General features: G+C 40.2%; 1 protein-coding gene across 1 annotated transcript in view; it reads left to right on the top strand.

The window, feature by feature from the left end:
- Positions 1 to 21,417, top strand: part of fgfrl1a (fibroblast growth factor receptor like 1a) — a 71,103-nt gene that overhangs the window by 22,518 nt on the left and 27,168 nt on the right. Inside the window, exon 3 of the mRNA XM_062425666.1 lies at positions 5,128 to 5,400. Within this exon, the coding sequence (XP_062281650.1) occupies positions 5,128 to 5,400 (273 nt within the window). The remainder of the gene's footprint in view (positions 1 to 5,127; positions 5,401 to 21,417) is intronic.

Below are 21,417 nucleotides of genomic sequence, written 5' to 3'. Positions count from 1 at the left end.
GGAGGGTGGGTACGTTTTGTGTGTGTGTGTGTGTGTGTGTGTGTGTGTGTGTGTGTGTGTGTGTGTGTGTGTTGTGTGTGTGCGTGTGTGCGTGCGTGCGTGTGTGAGTGGAGGGGGTGCAAAGAAAATTGCAGGCCTTCAGTCTGTTTAGTCCATTTGGGGCTTATGGCGCTCACTTGCCTGCAACTGGCTCCACACGACAATCCAAAGCAACTTGGAGATTGTTTGTCTCTAGACACACACGCACGCACACAAACACACACACACACACACACACACACACACACACACATACACACACACACACACACACACACACACACATACACACACACACACAAAGACACAGTCTGCCTATACAGCATATAAACAGACAAAGTTGGACACTTATTTAGCATAACTTGACTATATGAAGAATGTGTAGCTTTTACTGTATATAAACTAACATTCAGAAGTACGTGTGTTCAAAATCATGCATTTGTGCACACACTTACACACATTGACCCTTTGTCTCGTGAAAGAGAAGAATAGATTTTTTACTTGCTCCAGTTTCAACCCCTAGAGACATATTTAAAAAGACTTTACTTCAGTCATGAACCAAGGACCACGATGAAAAGGGGGAAGGAAGGGAGTAAAGGAGCTGCTGCTCTGTGTTCCCTTCATCAGGGGGAGGAGAGGAGGAAAAGGGGGAGAGTGTAGGATAGGTTAACTGTCGAAAGTTGAGAGGTTCAGTCAGAGGTCCTGCCCCTGTGAACCTCTGGGGAAGAGACAGAGTTTTGTGCGAGTGAGGAGGCAGGAGACTAGTAAATCACTGTGGAGAGAAAGAAGAGATACAGCATTAAATGAAGAGGATGTGTGAATGAGTGTGATGAAAGGGAAAAGAGAGAGCAGGGAATGAGGGAGTAAAATAGAGGCAGAGAGAGAAACAGGAAAAGAGTGATGACAGGGGAAAAGAGAGGACTGAAGGAGGTAGTAAGAGGAAGAGAGGGGTTGAGGGTAAAAAAAAGAGGTAGCAGGGGAGTAGTAAGAGTTCAGGGCAATGAGATTTCAATCTGTCAGAGGAAGAAAAGAGAGAGAAATAAACAAAGAAAAAGAGGAACATTAAAGGGGCACAACATACATATATATAGAGAGAGAGAAAGAGAGAGAGACAAGGGTGAAAAATATATAGAAAAAGGCAATGAAGTCAAACATAAAGGAGGTGAAAGAATGCATGCGAAAAAGGAGGGTTAGTGTGATAGGAAACATGAGAATATACTGTATCTTTACAAGGAAATGTTATATAAAACGGAAATAGCAAAAAAGAGCAAGAAAGGAATAAATAAAACTTCAACAGAGGAAAAAAGAAAGGAATTGAAGGAGAGAGTAGAAGGAAAGGAGTGAGCTGTCGGGCCCCTGATGAGAAAGCCATACAGCTGCATGAACACATTCCCTCGTCTAGGAACGAGGAGGATGGAGGGAGGAGAAAGGAGGAGGAGGAGGAAGAGAGGCTCTCGAGAATACCTCTGTGTGACTAATGTCTTTTTCACACATTTCACCTCCATCCATCCATCATTGTGTCCACCTCCTGCTCTCTTGTTAAAATAACAGTCCGTTGTGGCAGCAAATACTAGAAGACTACTGTAACTGTTCTCCTTTTTTATATTCTGTTCTAACCTCCTCAGCTTTATTTATACTACTTGACTTCACCATATTCATCTCTCCAATCCACAGCAGAGGACTGAAGGGTAAAAAAACGATCCTTGTTTTGTTTTATTTCAGTGACAGTTGACAGCTGGCCAGAGCTGGCTACGAAAGGTGAAGCATTTTCTTTGAACTTTATGAAGTTTGACACGGTGTAGGGAGGTTCCCCCGCATTTCTAGCCATGGTTGCAACTGCTGCTCATGCAAACTACTTAGTTATTCTAAAAGTAATGTGAAAAAGTAAAAGTATATGTAGCTTAACTGAATTAATTTCCTGTGCAAAAGAGGATTTTTCCTCTTATCTTTATTTCCCCAATAATTAGAATAGTAAAAGTTAAAGGAAAACGTTGGTGTAATGGACTTTATACTCATAATTTTGGTCATGATTCATACCAGTAATAATAACATTGTACACATCAAGTTGCTGATAACTAAAACCTGATGGGGCTACACAAGTAGTCAGATCATTATACACTTTTTACACAAATCCCCAGGATAGCCAAACTTATTTAGAAGTGAAAACAAAGTCGAACTTTAAAATTATTACCCAAATTGTCCATCGTAAACATCTTCCACAACTTCTTAGTTCAGCGTACCTTACTTTAGCTGTGCACAAACATTTTCTTTGTAATGAGGCATTATTACAGGAAGTTTGAGTTTGCTTATTTACTTTGTGATTTAGATAATCCATCTCAAAGGTCACATATTTCACACTTTTCCAGTGTTTCATTTGAAGTTTTGATATCCATAAGAAGATATATTTATAGTTTTTAATACCAAAAACCATTTAAAAATGGATTTATATCTTAAGCTCCTCTCTGTGGCTCTAGCAAGAACAGGCTGTTTTGTGTCTGCTCAATGCCCCTCTCTTCTGTTTGGCTGACTGTTTTCTGAGTGATGCACCCCCAGGCCAACCACAGGTAACGGATTGTAGCCAGGTAAAACCAGGGCTGTAGGTAAAATGCACCAATAAAATTGGGATGGCTACCTCTGAGGATACCAACAACTGTGCAGTGTTTCCTCTAAGATTGTCTCTCGTCTGCTCTGCTTCGTGTGCGTGGAGGGTTGAAGCCCCGCCCGCAGTGAGACATAGAGCAAAGAAGAGGAGAGAAACTGCCACAACCATAAATGGCAGCAAAACACAGTAGAGACTCTCACACTTACCTGAATTGAAAGTACACAGAAATTAGGTTAATAACATTAATAAACATATTTTGTTTCTCTCAGAAGGGTCAGGGTGTCCCTTTCCAACGCAAATCACTGAGCGTATAGTTGTGACATCACAACTTTACAGAAGTCCAAATGGCTCTTTTAAAAGCACTGGGTTTTTTGATACTTTCACAGTTTATATATTGCACTTAGATCTGGGAAATGGATATCTCCCTTTCTATGATATGAGACCTTTAACTGTTGCCTGATTTACAACCTTTCTGCTCTTATCATATCTTACTGAGTCCACTGTCATCATAACTTATTGATAATGGCCAAAATGACAAAAAACAAGACCAAGTTATAACAAACCAAAATATCTTTAATAGTTTGATGGATTTAATATATATATATATTTTTTTTAAATAAAACAGGGTTTTAGTTCTTACTTACTGCAGACACAGTTGAGATGTCTTAACACCTCATTGGACTTGACATCACCTGCTCTTTTTATATGTATTTATTTATTCTTATTCATTTTATTGACCACTTGTTGCTTCCCTGTGAGCTCATCTGACTACTCTATCTCTCCATTTTGCGCAAAATAACATCCACCTACGTACAATCAAAAGCCAAACAATGATACCAAAATAGTGTAAGTCTACAAGTGTTTATACAAGGGCAAATTAAAACTCTCCATAATCAATGTCTGGCATCAGACTGCTAATTCTCCGCGATAAGCAACTATCAGACAAAGGGTGCAAAAAATTAAACTCACCTCAAGTGTTTATATATGAGGTTACGTTTACATATGTTGCTATTCATTATCAGGCCATATGTATTCAGCTGGATAAGCCACTATCAGGCTCATTGTTCAAATCAAACCACCCTTTGTCCTTCCTTTAATGTGTCTCTTAAACTATAGGACGTGACCTGGAGTGTGTGCGGGGCTTGTTTTCCAATGAATTTCCATACAATTGCCTTTTGTTGTCAATCAGGACACTTTGTTCAATCCATGGTGGCCTATTATGTGTTTTTAGTACTATATTTAGAGGGTATTGTTTTAACCCAAAAGGAGTAATGAGAAGCCAAAGAGAGATGTACAGAATGCACTGAACCTTGCTAACTCCTACACCCCTATTGCTCTCATCTTTTTATCTTCCTGTTTTACTTTCTTTGTACTCCTCTCCGATTTGGCCATAGTTTATTCCCTTTCTCTCATCAAACTGACTCCCCTAAATTCCATCCTCCCTCATTCCCTTAATTTCCTCCCTTTTTCTCTCCCTACTTTGCTTCCTCCCTCTCCCCAACCCCCTCATCCTCACTCTCTAATTTCCTCCTACCTCTCACGGTCAGTCAGCCTGCACTTCCACTCGCTCTGTTTTTCTAGTGTGCAGTTTCACAGTTGACTGGCTACTGAGCGGTCAAGGTCACGCCTGATTTTATGTCTCAACACGACATCTCAGTTGATATTAAACCCACTGCCTGAGCTTTGTGTTTGCTCCCTAGGGATACCATTGTTGTCTGTGTTAAAATGTCAACGTTTTTAGCTAAGCCATTATAAACTTAACTAAAGGTTAAAGAATAAGTCTTGTAAGTTTCATGCCATATTTGGAGGACAATAGAGGTGAAAATGAGAGATTTGTGGCTGCAAACAAGGAAATGAGGGCATGACAGGAGAATGAAGGGCATTACGACAGGTCATTCTAACCTTGATCCCACACTTTTCTGACACATCCAAATACCTTATACTAAGTATAAAATATGAAACCATAGCATTACCTACCTGGGTGTAAGCCAACTCTAATACAGGATTTTTAATGTGAATGGAAATTGGGGAGTTTGTGTGAATGTGAGCAGAATTGTTGATGTCTCATCTCCTTATGTGAGGGTCAGAGTGACCAATTAAGGGGAAGATATGTATGTGTACTATATTTCCGAAATAACTTCAGTTCAGATCTTTATTGTCCCACAAGAAGAAGTTATTTTTGTAAAGCAGCATAGAAACACAAAACCATGGAAACGCAAAATAAGATATTGAAAGTGCCGGTTATATAAATGCAATTCAGAAAATAAGCATGTTTATTAAAAATATAAAGTGCTAAGCTATGTGAGGAGTGAATGTGCCCTTAAATAACCTGGTTGTTGCTGCTTTCTGCAGTAATCTGATTTTTTAAACTAGTCTGACAAGGGAGTAGAGTGTTAGTGATTAAAACGATTTCTCTGAACATATCACAATGTTTAATAGAGTGTTTCATAATCTCATGACCTCTCCTTGTTTCTCCTGCTCTTAAGGTCCACCCAGGGTGTCAGAACGGGTGGCTCATCGGCAGAGTGTCCGCCTGGGTCGTACCATGAAGCTGACCTGCCCCGTAGAGGGTGACCCCCCACCACTCATCATGTGGACCAAAGACGGCCGCAACATCCACAGTGGCTGGACACGGTTCAGGGTGTTACAGCACGCTCTGCGTATCAAAGAAGTAGAGACTGATGACGCAGGGACTTACATCTGCAAAGCAACTAACGGGTTTGGCAGCGTGAACATCAACTACACGCTCATCATTATAAGTAAGTGGAAAGAAAAACAAATGAAACACCAGTACTTTACAGAATGGCACAAAATTCAAAGAAATCATAATACAAAAACACCTTTACTTCAGAGCTATTAAATTACCAACTTTAATGCAGATTTGTTTTCCTAAAGTTACATACCGCATAACATTTTTCAAACTAACTGTAACACATTTATCAATGTCACCAGTTACACAAACAAAAATATTTTTTTGTACAAGACTTGTGATTCAGGGAAGGAATCCACTAAAGTCTCCTGTTGAAGGAGGGTTGAATTGTGTATGTTGGAGAGAGAGTAAATGTATGAATGTGAATCATGACAGACTGATAAAAACCAGCCATCCATGAACAAATCTTAAGATTTTTTTTCTTAATTTCTCTCATCCTCTCTTGCTTTCCTCCCAGTTATTTAAATCTGCATTTGGTCTGCTTTACTCCTCTTCATGATTACACATGGTTTGTGTCTTTCTCACATTATTTTCCTTTTCTTTCCTTCTTTTTTTTTTAAAGTTTGGCTCTGCAGTGTGAGTTTCTTGGATATAATTTGCCAGGTTGGATTGGTGGGGTCATTATTCAGTAATCAAGTCTGTGAGGTTCTTCAGACAATGAAGCACTGCCTTTGTCTGGCTTATTACGGTCGTGTGTGCGACCACAATTGTTTTGCTTGTGTGTTCCTGTATGATTATGAATGAGGCATTTGTTAAAGGAGACTGCTTGTGTTTGCGTGTAGGACATTGCGTCAGTGTAGTAAGGAATGTCATGTTTGTGTGTGCTTGTATGCGTGCGTGTCTCAGTCCTGATGTCACTATAAAAGAGACATTGTAGGGTCCCGTTCTTTTTTGTCTGCATTATAAACTTTCCAACTTGATGTCCAAATGGCAGTTGTCATTGTGTGTGTGTGTGTGTGTGTGTGTGTGTGTGTGTGTGTGTGTGTGTGTGTGTGTGTGTGTGTTTGTGTGCATTTGTCTCCATTGTATAAACTCTGTGTTGTTGTGGTGGTCACTGTAGCCTGTGACCCTGCGGGCTCTGACAACCTTGCTGCTCAAGTACAGGAGTGTGTTTCTTTCTGTGCTGCGAAATATCCACTTCCCTCAACTCTTATCCATGTAAACAAAATACCTGGAGGGAAGACTGTATCAGTGCACATTTACACATGCAAGTCTGTTTGTGTCTGACTCTGTGTTTTATGTGTCCATTACTCCATGTGTTTGTGTATATGGCACTCTGTGTACGTATGTGCGTGTGTGTGCGTGCGTGTGTGTGTGTGTGTGTCAGGTTTCAGTCAGTAGAGTGGATGCCAACATGGAGATTAAGGCTGCACAGCGTTCCAGAGAATCTGACTTAAGCATCTCTCTCTGCCCAACGTCAGCACTTCAAAGACAAGCTTGTGTAAAATGCTGGAATACAGATATTACCAACCGATATTTTCTGTATTCTAATGATTAGTAAGGGTGTGTGTTTACTTTGTATTGTATTGCCCAAGCTAACAATCTTACACAAATTTTATTTTTATTTTTTTTTAAACCAAAATGGTAATCTTAAAAAAGCACTGCCGGCAGAAAACTGAATGACATTAGGGTTTACTGAGAAAGTTTGTTCTATATGTTTAGTTTCTTTGTTCATAAAACGGTCAGTGATTTGTGACATGAAACCAATTAATAAACATGTGTAGAGTAATTGTTAAAGAGAGTTAATATTAGTTTTGTTCTTACAGATGCAGCAATTTCTAGATATTATTGTCACTTCCAGTAAGGACAGTAAATTGCCATATTGGCAGTTAATAATATCCTTTCATTCTCCAGTTATCATTATCGGTATGTGATCCAAAGCTGCATCGGTCTTGACCTGAACTTCAAACACAGGCTGGCATACAGAGGACAGGAGGGCGGGTGGGTAGGGAGGGGGGCAACAGCTGCCGCTTAGGTCATCCAGGCAGACAGCTGCTGCCTCTCTTTCTCTTTCTCGTTTTCGTTCACGTTCTCTCTCTCTCTCTCTCTCTCTCTCGCTCTCTCTCTCTCTCTCTCTCTCTCTCTCTCTGTCTCTCTCTCTCTCTCTCTCTCTCTCTCTCTCTCTCTCTCTCTCTCTCTCTCTCTGTCTCTCTCATTCACTGTCCCTTGTATTCACTTTCACATAAGTACACAAACACACACATGCTTCAGAAAAAAACAAGAGTTGTTAGGTGACTTGGTATTTTTTGTGGAATATGTCTATATTTTAGAGTCAATGGTAGAGAAATGAATGAAGGGAGAGAGATACTGGGGATGACATGCAACAAAGGTCCCTATACTCAAACTACAAAGTCTACCAAGCCATCTTACTACACAAAGGTGTCGCATTATTTGAATGAAAACAGCCAGGGTGTGAAAACAGTGCTTTCTCATAATGTACAGATGTGATTTTTATTTATTTTTTTAAATCATTCTAGATCTCAAAGGTTTATTCTTTAACAAATGCATCGACAATAATCTAAAAGTTCTGAATCAATGAGGAACACTGAGGTGCTTGAAGGAGACCTATTGAACTTTTCTTTATTTTCAGTCATATTTAAAATGTCACAATGTTGGATGTTTATATAAATGAGGCCAAAGTTTCAAATAATTAGGAATCTATACATGCTACCCCTCAGCAGGCCTCTGGAAAGCAGGCCAATCAGAACAGAGCAAGGGGGTCAAAGAGACACAAGCTAAAACGGCCTGTTAGAGACAGAGGCTGAATTGAGGGGCTGCATGAAGGGCCAGTATAAATTAAATAAGGAGCTTTTTGAACTGTGAATCATGCAAAGCTATTATAGTGCAGTCCCTGGATAAAAATATAAAGCGGGAAATGAGCAGAACAGGTCCCCTTTAATGATGCACGTAAAATCTAAGAAACCTCCTAAAATCTTATATGACATATCCTGGTCTCAGAAAACAAAATTAATTTTAAAAATGTGTTTTTCCACATTTTCAGGCAAAGCAACAAAACTTTTAACACAGCACGTCATATTCCCTGCATCAAGAAAACTGTGGATAGTTAACGAATGTACAAAAGCAAAGTTCACATGCAGTTCAAGCATAAGAGACTACATCACTACATTTGCAGATTGAACAAATGGTACCCAGAAATACTCTTTGCTCCAACAGGTTAACCTACAGAGATGACCCCTTTCTGTAATTCAAGCCAGGTCTCATGCCACAGCATCTCCTTGGAGAGGCAGTTAGCGTGAAAAGCGGTGTTTTCATAGCTGGTACAATCCGCATACACAATGATGTCTGAAGCACGGGTAGAATGGATGCATGTATGGGAGCAGTTGTCTCTGTCTAAGTACAGTGATGTCCTGTTAAGTTTATGACTGAATGTTCAGTGTTTTCCTCTCTGATGTTTGCTTTGTCGCTTTCTTCTCACTTCCTCTCCTCTCGCCTCCTTCTCTCTGCTTTCATCTCCTCTCCTCTTCTGTGTGGTCCAGTGGTAATTATTCTATGACCGCTCCGTTTCTCAGTAATGAGCCCACACCTGCGTCTTATTGTCTTTCCCTCTCAATTTCTAACCCAAAATATCTTTAACACCTTTTTCCTGTTAGCATTCAATCTCAGCCCTCATTCCTCCTTCCTCAGTCTGCAGGCTCATTTTTCCCCGGCCATGTTTTATCAATATTTTCACAGTTTCCCATTTTTCCCGGACGTAATAGCATTTGATTACCGTAATACATCCACTGTACCGCTGCCCAGTTGCTGAAGCAATGGAGAGGCATTTTGTGAAGGCAAGCTTTTGTTGGCGGGGGAAATTAGAAGATTCCTTGAAATGTTTGTTCTTTTATTGTGTGGAGGTTGGCAAATGTTTGCGCGAGTAAATAGTCTGTGTGTGCGTGTGCGTGCTTGTTTATCCGAGGGCTCGTGTCTACGTAAGAGTGTATGTATGCGTGTATGCGTTGGTGTGCGCAGATTTATGGGACCACCAGTAAAGTGAAACTGAGAACGATTTTTTTTTCCTGCTCCACAAACCTTGTTGTCCTTCAAAAACTGACCGCCAGGAGAGCTCTCATTTCTTCCCCCCACTCTCTATCTTGATCTCTCATTTCTTTTTCTCTCCCTTCATTCACTCTTTCTCTCTGTCTTTTATACTCACTTGTGAGAAATTTTGAAATTGTTTCCCTCCTCCCAGAAGAGTGAATGATAGAAAATTTATAGTTCAAACCAGATGTGATGACAATGGGAGCGTGTCTGGAGCAAAGTTGGGAAGCCATGCGTAAGAAGGAAGGAAGGAAGGAAGTGGTTTGGAGTTGTGTGTGTGAGCGCTTATGTGTATGTGTGTGTGTGTGTGTGTGTGTGTGTGTGTGTGTATGTGTGTGTGTGTGTACATGTAAAAATGCAGTTTTTAGTTTTAATGAACATCTTCATCAATGCACCCTTGTATTTGAGTGTGTGTATTTGTATTTGTGTGTGTGTGTGTGTGTGTGTGTGTGTGTGTGTGTGTGTGTGTGTGTGTGTGTGTGTGTGTGTGTGTGTGTGTGTGTGTGTGTGTGTGTGTGTGCGCGTGCAGGTCCATAAGTGACTGATGTGATGATTTGCGGTGATTTAAGAGCTCAACCACAGCAGCTGACATCTGGTCATAATTGGAGAACAAAGAAGAAAGAGAGGCAGAGAAAGATATCAAACGTAGTCATACTGTACGTTTGATTAAATGAGCTTGCTCGTGATTTGTGTTCATCAAGCGGCAGATACATAATGAATGTTGAAATAAGAAAAACAGAAATGAAATGTGACAAATGGAAAATATATTTAGGAAAAAATGATGCTATTCTACATTTTCTCTAATAGATCGCTGCGGTTTTATGCCAGGATCAGTCCACTACCGCTGCTAAACTCAGCTGAAATCATAACTCTTAATAAATCCTGACATCACACTGCTCAGTCCTGTATGTCATGACAATTAAATGTGATGTTGCATGCTGACTAAATGACTCACATTTGTTGCTTCGGTCTACTTTTGTTTTACTATATTATTCTTTCTCCATTTAACTATACTGCATGTCTGAGACTGCAGCTGTCTTCCGGCCAGAAACTAACACATCAGATCAGGTTGCAAACCAATATCATCTCTCTATCCCTCAGTTCCTCCATCCCTCCCTCCATCTTGATACCTCCTTTGTTTTTGTGTTCTCAAATTTCCAAGTTTTTAATTGAGATATCTGGTGCCTCGTCCGGAGAGGATGTAAAGGTGGCCAAGGTTTGCAGGCTAATTGGTATGAGTCATACACACACAGAGATGTATGAGTATGTGTGATTGCATAGAGCCTCACACATCCTCACCCACCTTCTTACAAACACATGAGCCCATCTGTGCCTGTCTTGCCGTGTTTTTCCAAATGTGTGTGTGTGTGTGTGTGTGTGTGTGTGTGTGTGTGTGTTGTGGATTTAGCATTTCTACCACCAGATTCTTCTGCTCAGGTTACACACGGCCCTCTCTCACTAATGGCAGAAAAATGCATGGAGTGAACACAGCGCTGCAGCTCGCTGGCTTGAAGGAGCCGCTGTTTGCTAGTGTTCAGTTAAGGGGTTGAGGCCTCACAGGGGATTTTTTTGAAGGGATGGGGGGTGGGGGGGTCTCAATCATGATTTACAGAACATGACATAGACATTATTTTAAAAAGCTGCCCAGAAATCATTGAGTGGTTTCCTCTTTAACTATATTGTTGCTTAAACTAAAAGTTTCTATATTCTCCATTCTTTGTTTTTACCTGGATAAAAAGTACCAAAGGTCAACAGACAGCTTATTTGCCTTTATTTGATTCGATAATACAAATATTAAATATATATTAAGTTAATTATTAAATATATGATTGTTTCCTGAATAAAAATACAAGTTCTGAAAGGTTTTTTTAGTCCCTGCTTCTACATTTATAAAGTAACATGGACAGTAATGTTTCCTAAAAGAGTTCATATTGAAAGAAGACCAGAAATGTCACTGCAGTTTTTGAGTTTACAGTGTTAAAAGCTTCCAAATTTGGAAGGTCTAAACGAGATTGTCACACGATTTTTCTTATTTCCGTTCTTTTTGTTTGTAACAGCAAAGCATTACACATTTTTATAGATACATATATACGGTATGTTAAATCAAATCTGATGAAAGAGGTCCGTCAAATGTGATATATACCTGGTCATGTTGTCTGATTTGATCAAATATTAATGTATGGTGTTCCAGCATTTCAAGAGGAAAGAAATTGTTTTACATTGTTTAAAGATTTTAACAGTTAACAGAGAGTGGTATAGGAAACAAGGATTCCCAGCCAGAATTGATCCAATTGACACAAAAAGCATCTTAGACAAGCTAATATATTTTTTGAGGGCATAACTGCTGGACCACAGGGCAGAATGTGACCAGAGCTAATAATTGCATTAAGATGAGATGGATGTGCAAATGTTTCTATTTTTCTATTTTCACTCTGAGTCATTCTGTGTTGCTCCGCATCAGATCTGTGTCAACCACATACCGCCCTTACAGTGAGTAAGGTAAAGCTTTTCCTCCGGAAATCAGGGTGGCACCCTGAAGAAACAGAGATGTCAACATGCTGGCTCATATGAAACTGTGTGTGGGAATGGGGGAGAAAGAGTGGAGTCAAGTTTCAAAAGTTGTTCTGTGCCTTGTTGTTGAGTCCAGTCGAGACAAACACACAGTCAGATGCACAAAGATATATTTGTACCGTATCTTTGAGCATATATCTGCAGGGCTGGACAGAAAAACATTGGTCAATGCACGCACCTACACACATCACAGACAGATGTGAACAACATGAAAATGCACACGCAAAGATAGGAGCTTTCACTCACACATACATGCACACCACCACACACTCCTCAGGGGCCCTGGCCTCCATTTCACGGCTGTCTGTCCCACATCCTCTCGTTCTGCCTCGTTTCACTTCCAGCAAAGAGACGGAAAGAAGATGGACAGGAGGGAGAGTCAAAGAAAGAAAAGAATAGAGCGTCTGTTTTTTTTCCTGGCTTCAGCCTGGAGAAGTCAACAAATCTGAAGACCAAAAAAAATATAGAAGTTTTGGAAACGCATGTTCTAACAGGTCGAGATGGTGCGATTAAATCTTAAACATTTTAGGCAGAGAGAGAGATGTGTATCTACTGTATCAATAGAAACATAGAATTCCATCAACAGACTGAAGAAAGCTGAAAACATATTATTGTGTCCTTCACATTGATTGGTAGTCTGTGGCAAGCGCAGTGTAATTACACCACAACAACAAACAAGACAAAATCACAGCAAACCATGCAGAAACAATAAATTATTGAGGACCTGAAGGACAAGAAGAGAAGTGATTTGGACACAATTCTATTCCCTATAGAGGGTTTTTGCATCTACTATAAAGCTTCAATGTCCGAACTTTACTTCTGTTGATCCTCATCCTCACCCTTTCTCAGATTCTCACCTGCTGTCTCCCTCTTTCTTTTCTCCTCCTTCTTACCCTTCTAATCTAACTTCTTTCACCCTCACACCTGAGATTGTCTGTCTTCCCTCTTAACCGCCTCAACTTTCTCCCATCATTCCTTCCTTTCCTTTTCCTCTTCTCTCCTCTCGTATTCCTCAGGCTCCACCAGCCGATGGAAGACGTCTTTTCTCTGAAGTGTGTTTCAGCTCCTCATTCTCCCCCCTTCTGTTTGCCTTCATGCTCCATTTACATTTGTGTGTGTGTGTGTGTGTGTGTGTGTGCGTGTGCATGTGCATGAGTGAGTAAGTGAGTATGGGCCACATCTACTGATTGTATGCCAAGCAAATCTCTCATAGACCCCTAATGGATCTTAAATACCCTCTGCTAGCTTTGACTTCAATTCTCCATGCTAGATGCCATCTGTCAGTCAGCGGGCCTTTTCCATGAGACCTGAGCAGTGAGTCATTCTTAAAAGAAAATCCACCCAAAAACAGAAGTCAGGGACACATTCCCTATGATTCTGGAGAGTTTAAGTGCTATTATCTCTCAGTGAAGCTTGGAATCTCTTCAATTTAGCCTCCCAAATTACATTCCTTCTCTCAAATCTTCCTTCTCCTCTCACTTAAGTGCACTCTGATGCTACTTAGTCGCTGAGTCAGACACATCTTTGAGAAAACTGTTCACATCTGCTCTCAGGTTTTTTCCTGCTTGCAACCACCAGTAGAGCTTGTTAAAATGTTTTTGGGTCGATAAAAGCAATTACTTAATAGAAATAGACATGGAGGCATTACAAATTACATGCATCAATTCTTGGTTTTAACAACAAGATGTCATCTCATTCTTGCTTTTTCTTGCCCTCTCCCTTTTGCCCTTCTCTTCCATCCTTTTATAAATTCTATTTCAGGGTGGAATTTGCCTTTAACTTCATCTGCCAGCTGTTTCGCTCTGGGTTTCCACAGCAACTCTCCTATTGCTAATATGAGGTGTAACTTTACTTCTCATTGTGTATTTTGGCTGAGTGGGCATCCTTTTAGTAAAAAAAAAAAAAGTAAGTATAATGGGTAACAAACGTAGCAGAATTTAACACGGGTCATTTGGTGCACTATTACTCATATCATGAAGTACACTCTGTCCCCAAGTATGAGTAAAACTATGTGAAACTGAATATTTGAGGATGTGGGCTGCTTTAAAATATCTCAGTTCCTCAGTTTGTTTAATGTAATTAAGACCTAGTTTCTCAGTGTGAGTCCAACAGTAACAAAAGAAAGGGGGAGGCAGAGAATGAAGCGGGTGCAAAGAAAACTGCAGAACTATGAGTGATAATGAAGGAAAGTGTAATCTGGCCGGCTGGTGAAAACAGAGCTGCAGAAACAAGTTATTTAAAAAAGTTAAAGTTTGTATGTATAAATATAAAAGAATAATAACAAATATTGATCAGTTATTAGGGCTGGTAATCAAACTTCAAACTTTTTTGATGCAGAGCAGAGTATGTCATTGCCAGTGGCTTTTACTACAAATTGCAATAAATGATTGGTCACATATAATTCATTAAATAGTTTTAGATTTTTTTTTAATTGCCAACTTACTTTAATTCTAAGTAAGTTCTTAAACAGCTGCTTGAGTTTAGATATTCAAGTAATTTGGCTTTTTGGTTTTGTGGAAATATCACTTTGGTATCAGTACTGAAAGTCAGATATCCGCACTTTTATCGAAACATTTCACACAACAGCCTTTCCCAGCTATCATAAGACAAAGTAACATCTTAGAATTTTTTTAGCAACCTGAAAAAAAAAATCATCATCATCCAAATCTTTGTGTAGCGGTAACAAGTTTGTTGTAACTTTCTGATACAAAATAAAGTGAATAAGCTACTGAATATGTGTGATGTAGTAATCTCCAGACATGTGAAAGGCATCCACCATTCCTTTCAAGGAGACACTCCTGCTCTTAAAGTGGTCCTTATGGGAGATGTGTCCTACACCCCTCACCCACCACCTCCTCACCAGCCCACCTACAAGAAAGGAAACGAGGTGCTTCGGCATCCTTATCTGCAACGACTTCACATTCTCACGGCAGAAGGGTTAACCTCTCCAAAACCTCATCAATGCAAACAAACAACACAAAGTGCAAAAAGTTATTGGGAGGAGGGGGTGGGGAATGGAGGAAAGAGGAGAAGAGGCAAGAAAGACAAAGAGAGAAGAAGATGATTAGAAAGAATAGATTAAAGAAAGGAGGGACAGACAGGGAGCACAGCAGATGGAGGAACAGAGTCAAAAACTTAATCAAATACCCAAACACCAAGAGGGGTAGATATAGATGAATGAGGCAGAACCTGAAGAAATGGAAGCAAATGGAAATGATGAAAGAAATAAGAAGAAGATATTGCAGAGGAAGTCAGAAGAGATGGAAGAGCACAAAAAAGAAAAGAAGAATGTGAATGAGCGAGTGCGGGTATTCGTGTCTGATCAGAGCAGTTAGCAGGGGTGCTGTGTACTTCTGAATAGACAGCTTAGTGGCCATTATACGGTGGAGGATTAGTCCTGTTCACTATTGTTACCCTCAGGAGGCACCAGCACACACACATGCACACACGCTCATGCAGACACAAAGACATACACGCAAGTTTGCTTCCTATTTCTTTCTTTGACTCTTTCCATTTCATACACTACTATACAATACTATGTATTACTTTATGTCTCTATCACATAGACTGATGCACCCATAATTTAAACACCAATACACACACACACACACACACACACACACAGAGACACACACACACACACACACACACACACACACACACACACACACACACTCTGCTTCCAGCTCTGCTTCCAGCTCACCCCCCACCCTGTAACTCCATAATAGGCCAGTCTATTGACAGACCTGCTTGTTCGCTGAAGGAGTCTTTTCTCATTAGGGCTGGGATTTTGTCACTGGCCCTGCAGGCTCCATTGTCCCACTTAGAGCGTGTTATTAGGCCTTCCCGCTGTAACAACCCCCCCTGTTGAATAGACCTGAGAGGAGTGGAGAGCTTACGAAGGGCAGAACAGGGTCTGGCAATTAGCAAAGACATGTTTGAAGAGAGGAGGGAGAGGAGAGAATGGAAGAATCAAGGAGAAAGGGAGAGCGGACCTGCGCTACAAAAAGGCTTCTTTTGAAGTTTTAGAAACTTTTGTCTGCTTTTTGCTGCTTCGCTCTTGCGCCGTCATCAAAGCCAAAGACTGGTTCTTCAACACGCAACGTCCCTCCTCCTCTCCCCTCTTTCTCCTTTTCTTTTCCCTTCTCTCATTCGTTACTCTTCTCTCGCAGAATGCATTTGTGTCAGCGCTCAAAAGCCCCTGTATCTTCTGCAGCAGCTTTGATGTCTTAATGACGACGTGAAGAGCGAGTTATGCTCTGAGATTCCCCCATTCACTCTCCTTTTGTCACTCTTCAGATTCCAGCAGTTACATCTGGCTTTTCCAATCTCACCTCACTGACAACAAGAAGGCGGGATGCAACGGAAAAACCGCTCGCATTCAGAGGGGATGATAAAAGCATAAAAAAGCAGCAGGCATGGAAAAACTTGTTCCAATTATCAAAAGGTTTATCACAGATTCAGCTATGTATCCAAACGCCAGTGTTTTATCTGGTTTTGATAAAACCTTGTTGCCTATTCAATGTTTTCTTGTCATGTGGTTGTGGGAGGCGGGTAGACTAAACTGGTGTTTAAATCTGCCACCGGGCCATATCTCAGCCCCAGGAAGTTTGATAAAATGCTTTATCACTTGTATTTTTAAACATTAACATAACTGAGGTGAAGAAAACAGCCGAGGGGAAAAAAATCATGATTAGAGAAAATGACTGCTGACTGAAATGCTTCGTGAAAGTTTACAGTGAGTAATTTGAAACATACAATGTCACCGTGAAACAAGACAGGAGTTTCAACAGACTGGTTTTGTTCTGAACCATCAGGTGTCTGTATGTGTGTCTGCATGTACTTACTTGCATAATTTCGCTGCATTCCATCGCATTATATTTCACATAAATGCATGCACAATATGTTTTTGCTGTGTTCTCTAGATTAGATGTGTGTGTGTGGTGTGTAATTTTCCCCATAGTTCTTAGGCAAACACTGCGATGGTTCTGCGGCGCCTCGGCTATCAGCCTGAAGTTTGATCAGTGTGACAGCATGCTGAAAACTGATACACACTCACACACACACGACCATAATCTCTTCTCCGCATTTCTTTGTTTTGACTCTATTTTGCATTTGTGTATACGTGCGTGTGTGGTATATTTGTAGATTTGTGATCATTTGTACTCTGAATGTGTATATCTGAGTCAAATTTCATTGATCGCACATCCCTTTGTGGCTCATTCTGTATCGCGTACACCAAATTCTCCGTTGTTTAAAATTCCTTTCAGCTCCAGAGGTTTTGAGATGTTAACAAATCATCGTCCACGCTTTCATTCAAGACTTATGTCCTCAGACATTTTCTCTTAATGCAAGCGCTGCTTTGATAGACGTTCGCAGCGCTTCATGCCAACATTCGTCGGATTTAAGCCGCCGTGTCGAGTCGAGTGTGTCCTTTTCGGTTGTGTGCCGTAACTCCTCCTGGCCCCAAGACAAAAGCTCTCACAACAAGTGGAAACAGAAGTATGAAGAAAGGGAAGGGAGAGCGGAGGATGTGTAGATGCTGTCAGGCATGTTGTTAAACGACGAGAACAAGCCACAGAGTTAAGCCCCTGTCAGCCCACGCAGACCTTCCTCCTCCTACTGTACTACTGCTTGTTTTCTGCATCTATCCATTTGAGACTAAGAACATGTGATATCTAAAATGCTACTATTTCACAAACTAAGAAATACAGCATTTTGCTTACTTCTGAATGTATCCTGAAGAGATTTGAATTGGATTTGGCGAGTCTAAATGTCCTGAAATCCCCTCCATCCGTAGATGACCTTGCAGTGATGAGATTTGCATGTGACAGCAGCAATGTGTGTTGCTTATTTACACATAAACACATCCGACTAGACGAACAACTGGCTGTTGCATTGTGTTACCTGGTTTTACCCAGTTTCAGAGGCTATACTTGGAGCAGGCATGTGCCCATACAATCCTTGACTAAAAGACCTACCATATGTCAGCAACAATGTAAGCAAGCAGGATACAGCTTTTAAAAATAATGCATTATTATTAATCCACAAACAGCTCTGAGTAACACAAATGCGTGATGAACAAAGCAGGCGTCGGGGTTGAGTCATGTTGAAACATTGCCCAGCGGTGCATCATGATGAGTGGGTTAGTTTTACATTGTTGTAAATAGTTGTTCATCAAAGACAGCCTGTCAGCATGTAGCCTCACACAGCAGAGCGTGCCAACATCTTTGAAGTTAAATAGGAGAACCACATATTCTCAACACACACGCTTAAACACACACAAGGGCATGTAAACACACATGTAAGCACACTCTTAAGCATGAAATAGCTCTATGAGGGGGAAAAAAATCATACACAAAAATCATCTTGCTTTGAAATGTGACTTGTTTTAAGGCCTGGTTACATTCCAGCAGGGATCATAGTGAAATTCAATGTAAGCAGAGTAGCAGTAGGCAGATGGGGGTCACATAGTAGTCCGTAATAATAGTTTAGATTAGTCTAAATTATATAAGTATTTTGAGAATAGCAACTGGATGGGTTTTACTGCATCAGAGGGGTTGAGGAGGAGTCAAGTATGGAGTCATGTATAGAAAAATATATCAAACTTATTGTATGCTCAGGTGTTTGCAGGCCTATTCAGCAAGACCAAGATTCACAAATAAAGTATCTATACATATTAGTGACATTTGTGTGATTGTTGCACATTTGCAGGTATAATTGTAGGGGTGAATTGACTCCACTAGTCAACATACCTGCATATATTTCTAAAAATGTATTCACTTCAAAACTGATACATACACCGTAGTCCAAAGTAATAAATAAATGGGAAAAATACAATGAGAGTATGTATTTATAAATGTTTTCTCTGTCCTCTGCAACTGTAAATCTTACTGAAAAGGATTGACTTCATCTGCTTCTACAGTCATTTATACACTCTAAAGGTAAAAGCTTTTTATCGTGTACATTTGTTTTTGTTATGAACTTAATTTAGTGACATGGTTTATCAAGTGATTTGATAGGTTGATCTGTTAACCAGATAAGGCAGAAAGTGAAAGACAGGAAAGTCATTTGATTTAAATCTGATTTTACAAGCCATTGAACAATAAGACATCAGGGGTGACAACAGAATAGTCAGCATTAAGAGCTTTATGGGGATATAGTAAAGTAGGTGAGATTTAACAGGGAGAGCTTATGGAGTTTGTAGGGAACCAAAATGAGCTTTGTTGTTTTGTCCACCACATGTGGTACCAAAGCAGCTATTATCTAAACTCTAGCCTGGGCATTGAATGGATTCAGGAATTTAGGATGAGTAAAAGGTCAAATGGGGAGAAAACTACTAAAGTACAAATGAGTAAATATTTAACTGGAGTATAATCTGATACAGAGAAGAGCAGGGTGGGCGAGAGAGAGAATGATTGAGAGTTCAAAGTGCTGAGCTGAGGCTGGCGGTGTGAGTTTCAAAGGCGGCGCGTGGCGATGGATGTGAGAGATTCGTTAATTCAGCAAAGCGAGGCACTGCCTTGATGTTTACTAGAGTTACAGAGGCAGCAGCTGGACATGTACACACAGGAACACATACAGTACACACACACACACGGTTGAATGTGAACGATTGCATTTGCATTCAGGCAGGTTCACACATAAATGCAGACAGATGCATCAATATACACCCTGAACAAATACACACTGTGCACATACATGGAAATACATGCTCATTCAACTACACACACTTAATGGCAAACATATTAATTTACATGGGAACCCACACACAGATACATGCTTCAGCTTCCTAAAAGTAAACACACATACACTACACACACAAATATACTGTACAAATACATACACTTGCATTCAGGAACACATATGCATTTACACAAATGTTGCTGTCTTCATGAAAATAATCAATTTACAACCTGGCGCTCTTTAAGTATAAAAAGATTGGCCAAACATCTTTGCTTCATAAGACAACAGGGCAGTTAAACAATAACAAATGAGGACCATGTTTTACCATCCATCATTGTAAAGGAATTAACTTTTCTGCCTGCTGGTGTGCAGAGGGGCTTCACATGGAATAGAAGCAACACTTCACTAATGGCGACATCATCTATTTTTGGGATATGACAGCAGTTTTTATACGGCAGGATGGTTTGAGGTTGGAGCAAATTGCTAAATATATCTGACTAAATGGGCAGTGCGCCTACTGTACTGCATCCCACATGCTACTGAGCATGCAGTAGTATTTCAACTTGCTAATTTACAATACAGGGTAAGCTTTGCTTCTTGAACTTTATGGCTCCTAACTCCTTAAAACAAAGCAGTAACTTCTTGCAATTCCTTGTTGCATTTGACCAGGGTCATTTTAGAGGCCTTAAGCCATTAAACTATCTGATATTTTTGCAAGAAGAAAAGCAAACAGTTTCAACAATCTCTCAATATCTTGTTTGTCACTGTGCAGCATCTCTGTTACAGTTCTTAAGGTTGGCAACCTCTGACCATGTTTTCCTACATTTCCCAGAGTGTCTTTCAGTAACACTCAGATTTGCATCAAGCTTTTTGTTCTCTGACAGAAGGGTACAATAATAACTAAGATTGGGCTATAGAAAGGGGCTTTTTAGGATGAATGAGACAAGACTTCTTTTTTTAACTTTAGTTGGTGAAGTCAATGATTTTATTTTAAGGGACATTGTCTAATACACACCTGGTGGACAGGTGCATAAATGAATGAAGTCATGCACAAATCATGCAGTAAATGTCTGCACAGAGTCAGCACAAGATAACTGAAAATTTTGTTGACAGACCTTCATCCTGTAAATATGAGTTCTATTGTAGTGTATGGATCCTGAGATGCATTGCTTGTCTCATTTGTGTCTTTAATTAGGTGTTGATAAGGTTCTGTACATTTTTGTGATTCTACTTTTTAGTAAACTTTGTGCTGATGCTTCTTACTTCAGGGTGAGATTTTACTTTAAAACCATGTCTCTTAAGTTCATATAGAGCAGCTCGTATCTGCAGTTCTTCATTGACTGTTTTGCAAGTTTGCACTTATACATGTGACATTATATTTAACCTACATGTACTGTACACTCACCCCCCCACCCACACACACACTCATACAGTCTGTTTCCACTTCTGTGATCTCAGAGCACCCCTGTGAGCAGCGGACATGAAGTAATTCAGTAATTCCATTGAATCATTTCTGTCCTTGACTGGATCACCTACATCATGTTAATCTGCCGGGTGGATGGTCAAGGCTTTAGGCTGCAGTTATATGTTAAGCCAGGTTTGTGTGTGGCGCCCATATCGTCTCCATTTTAGGCAAATCTCAGTCTGTGTTACACACTTGACCCTGCTGCTCTGATAATGAAGTGTGAACAGTGATGTAAAACAGCTATGTGAACAAACAAAAGCACACATGTAGATTAATGCAACAAGCGCTCACATACACATGCAT

The sequence above is a fragment of the Scomber scombrus genome, chromosome 9 (genome assembly GCF_963691925.1).
Source record: "Scomber scombrus chromosome 9, fScoSco1.1, whole genome shotgun sequence".
Classification (NCBI taxonomy): domain Eukaryota; kingdom Metazoa; phylum Chordata; class Actinopteri; order Scombriformes; family Scombridae; genus Scomber; species Scomber scombrus.
This window is presented reverse-complemented; position numbering and strand designations above follow the sequence as displayed.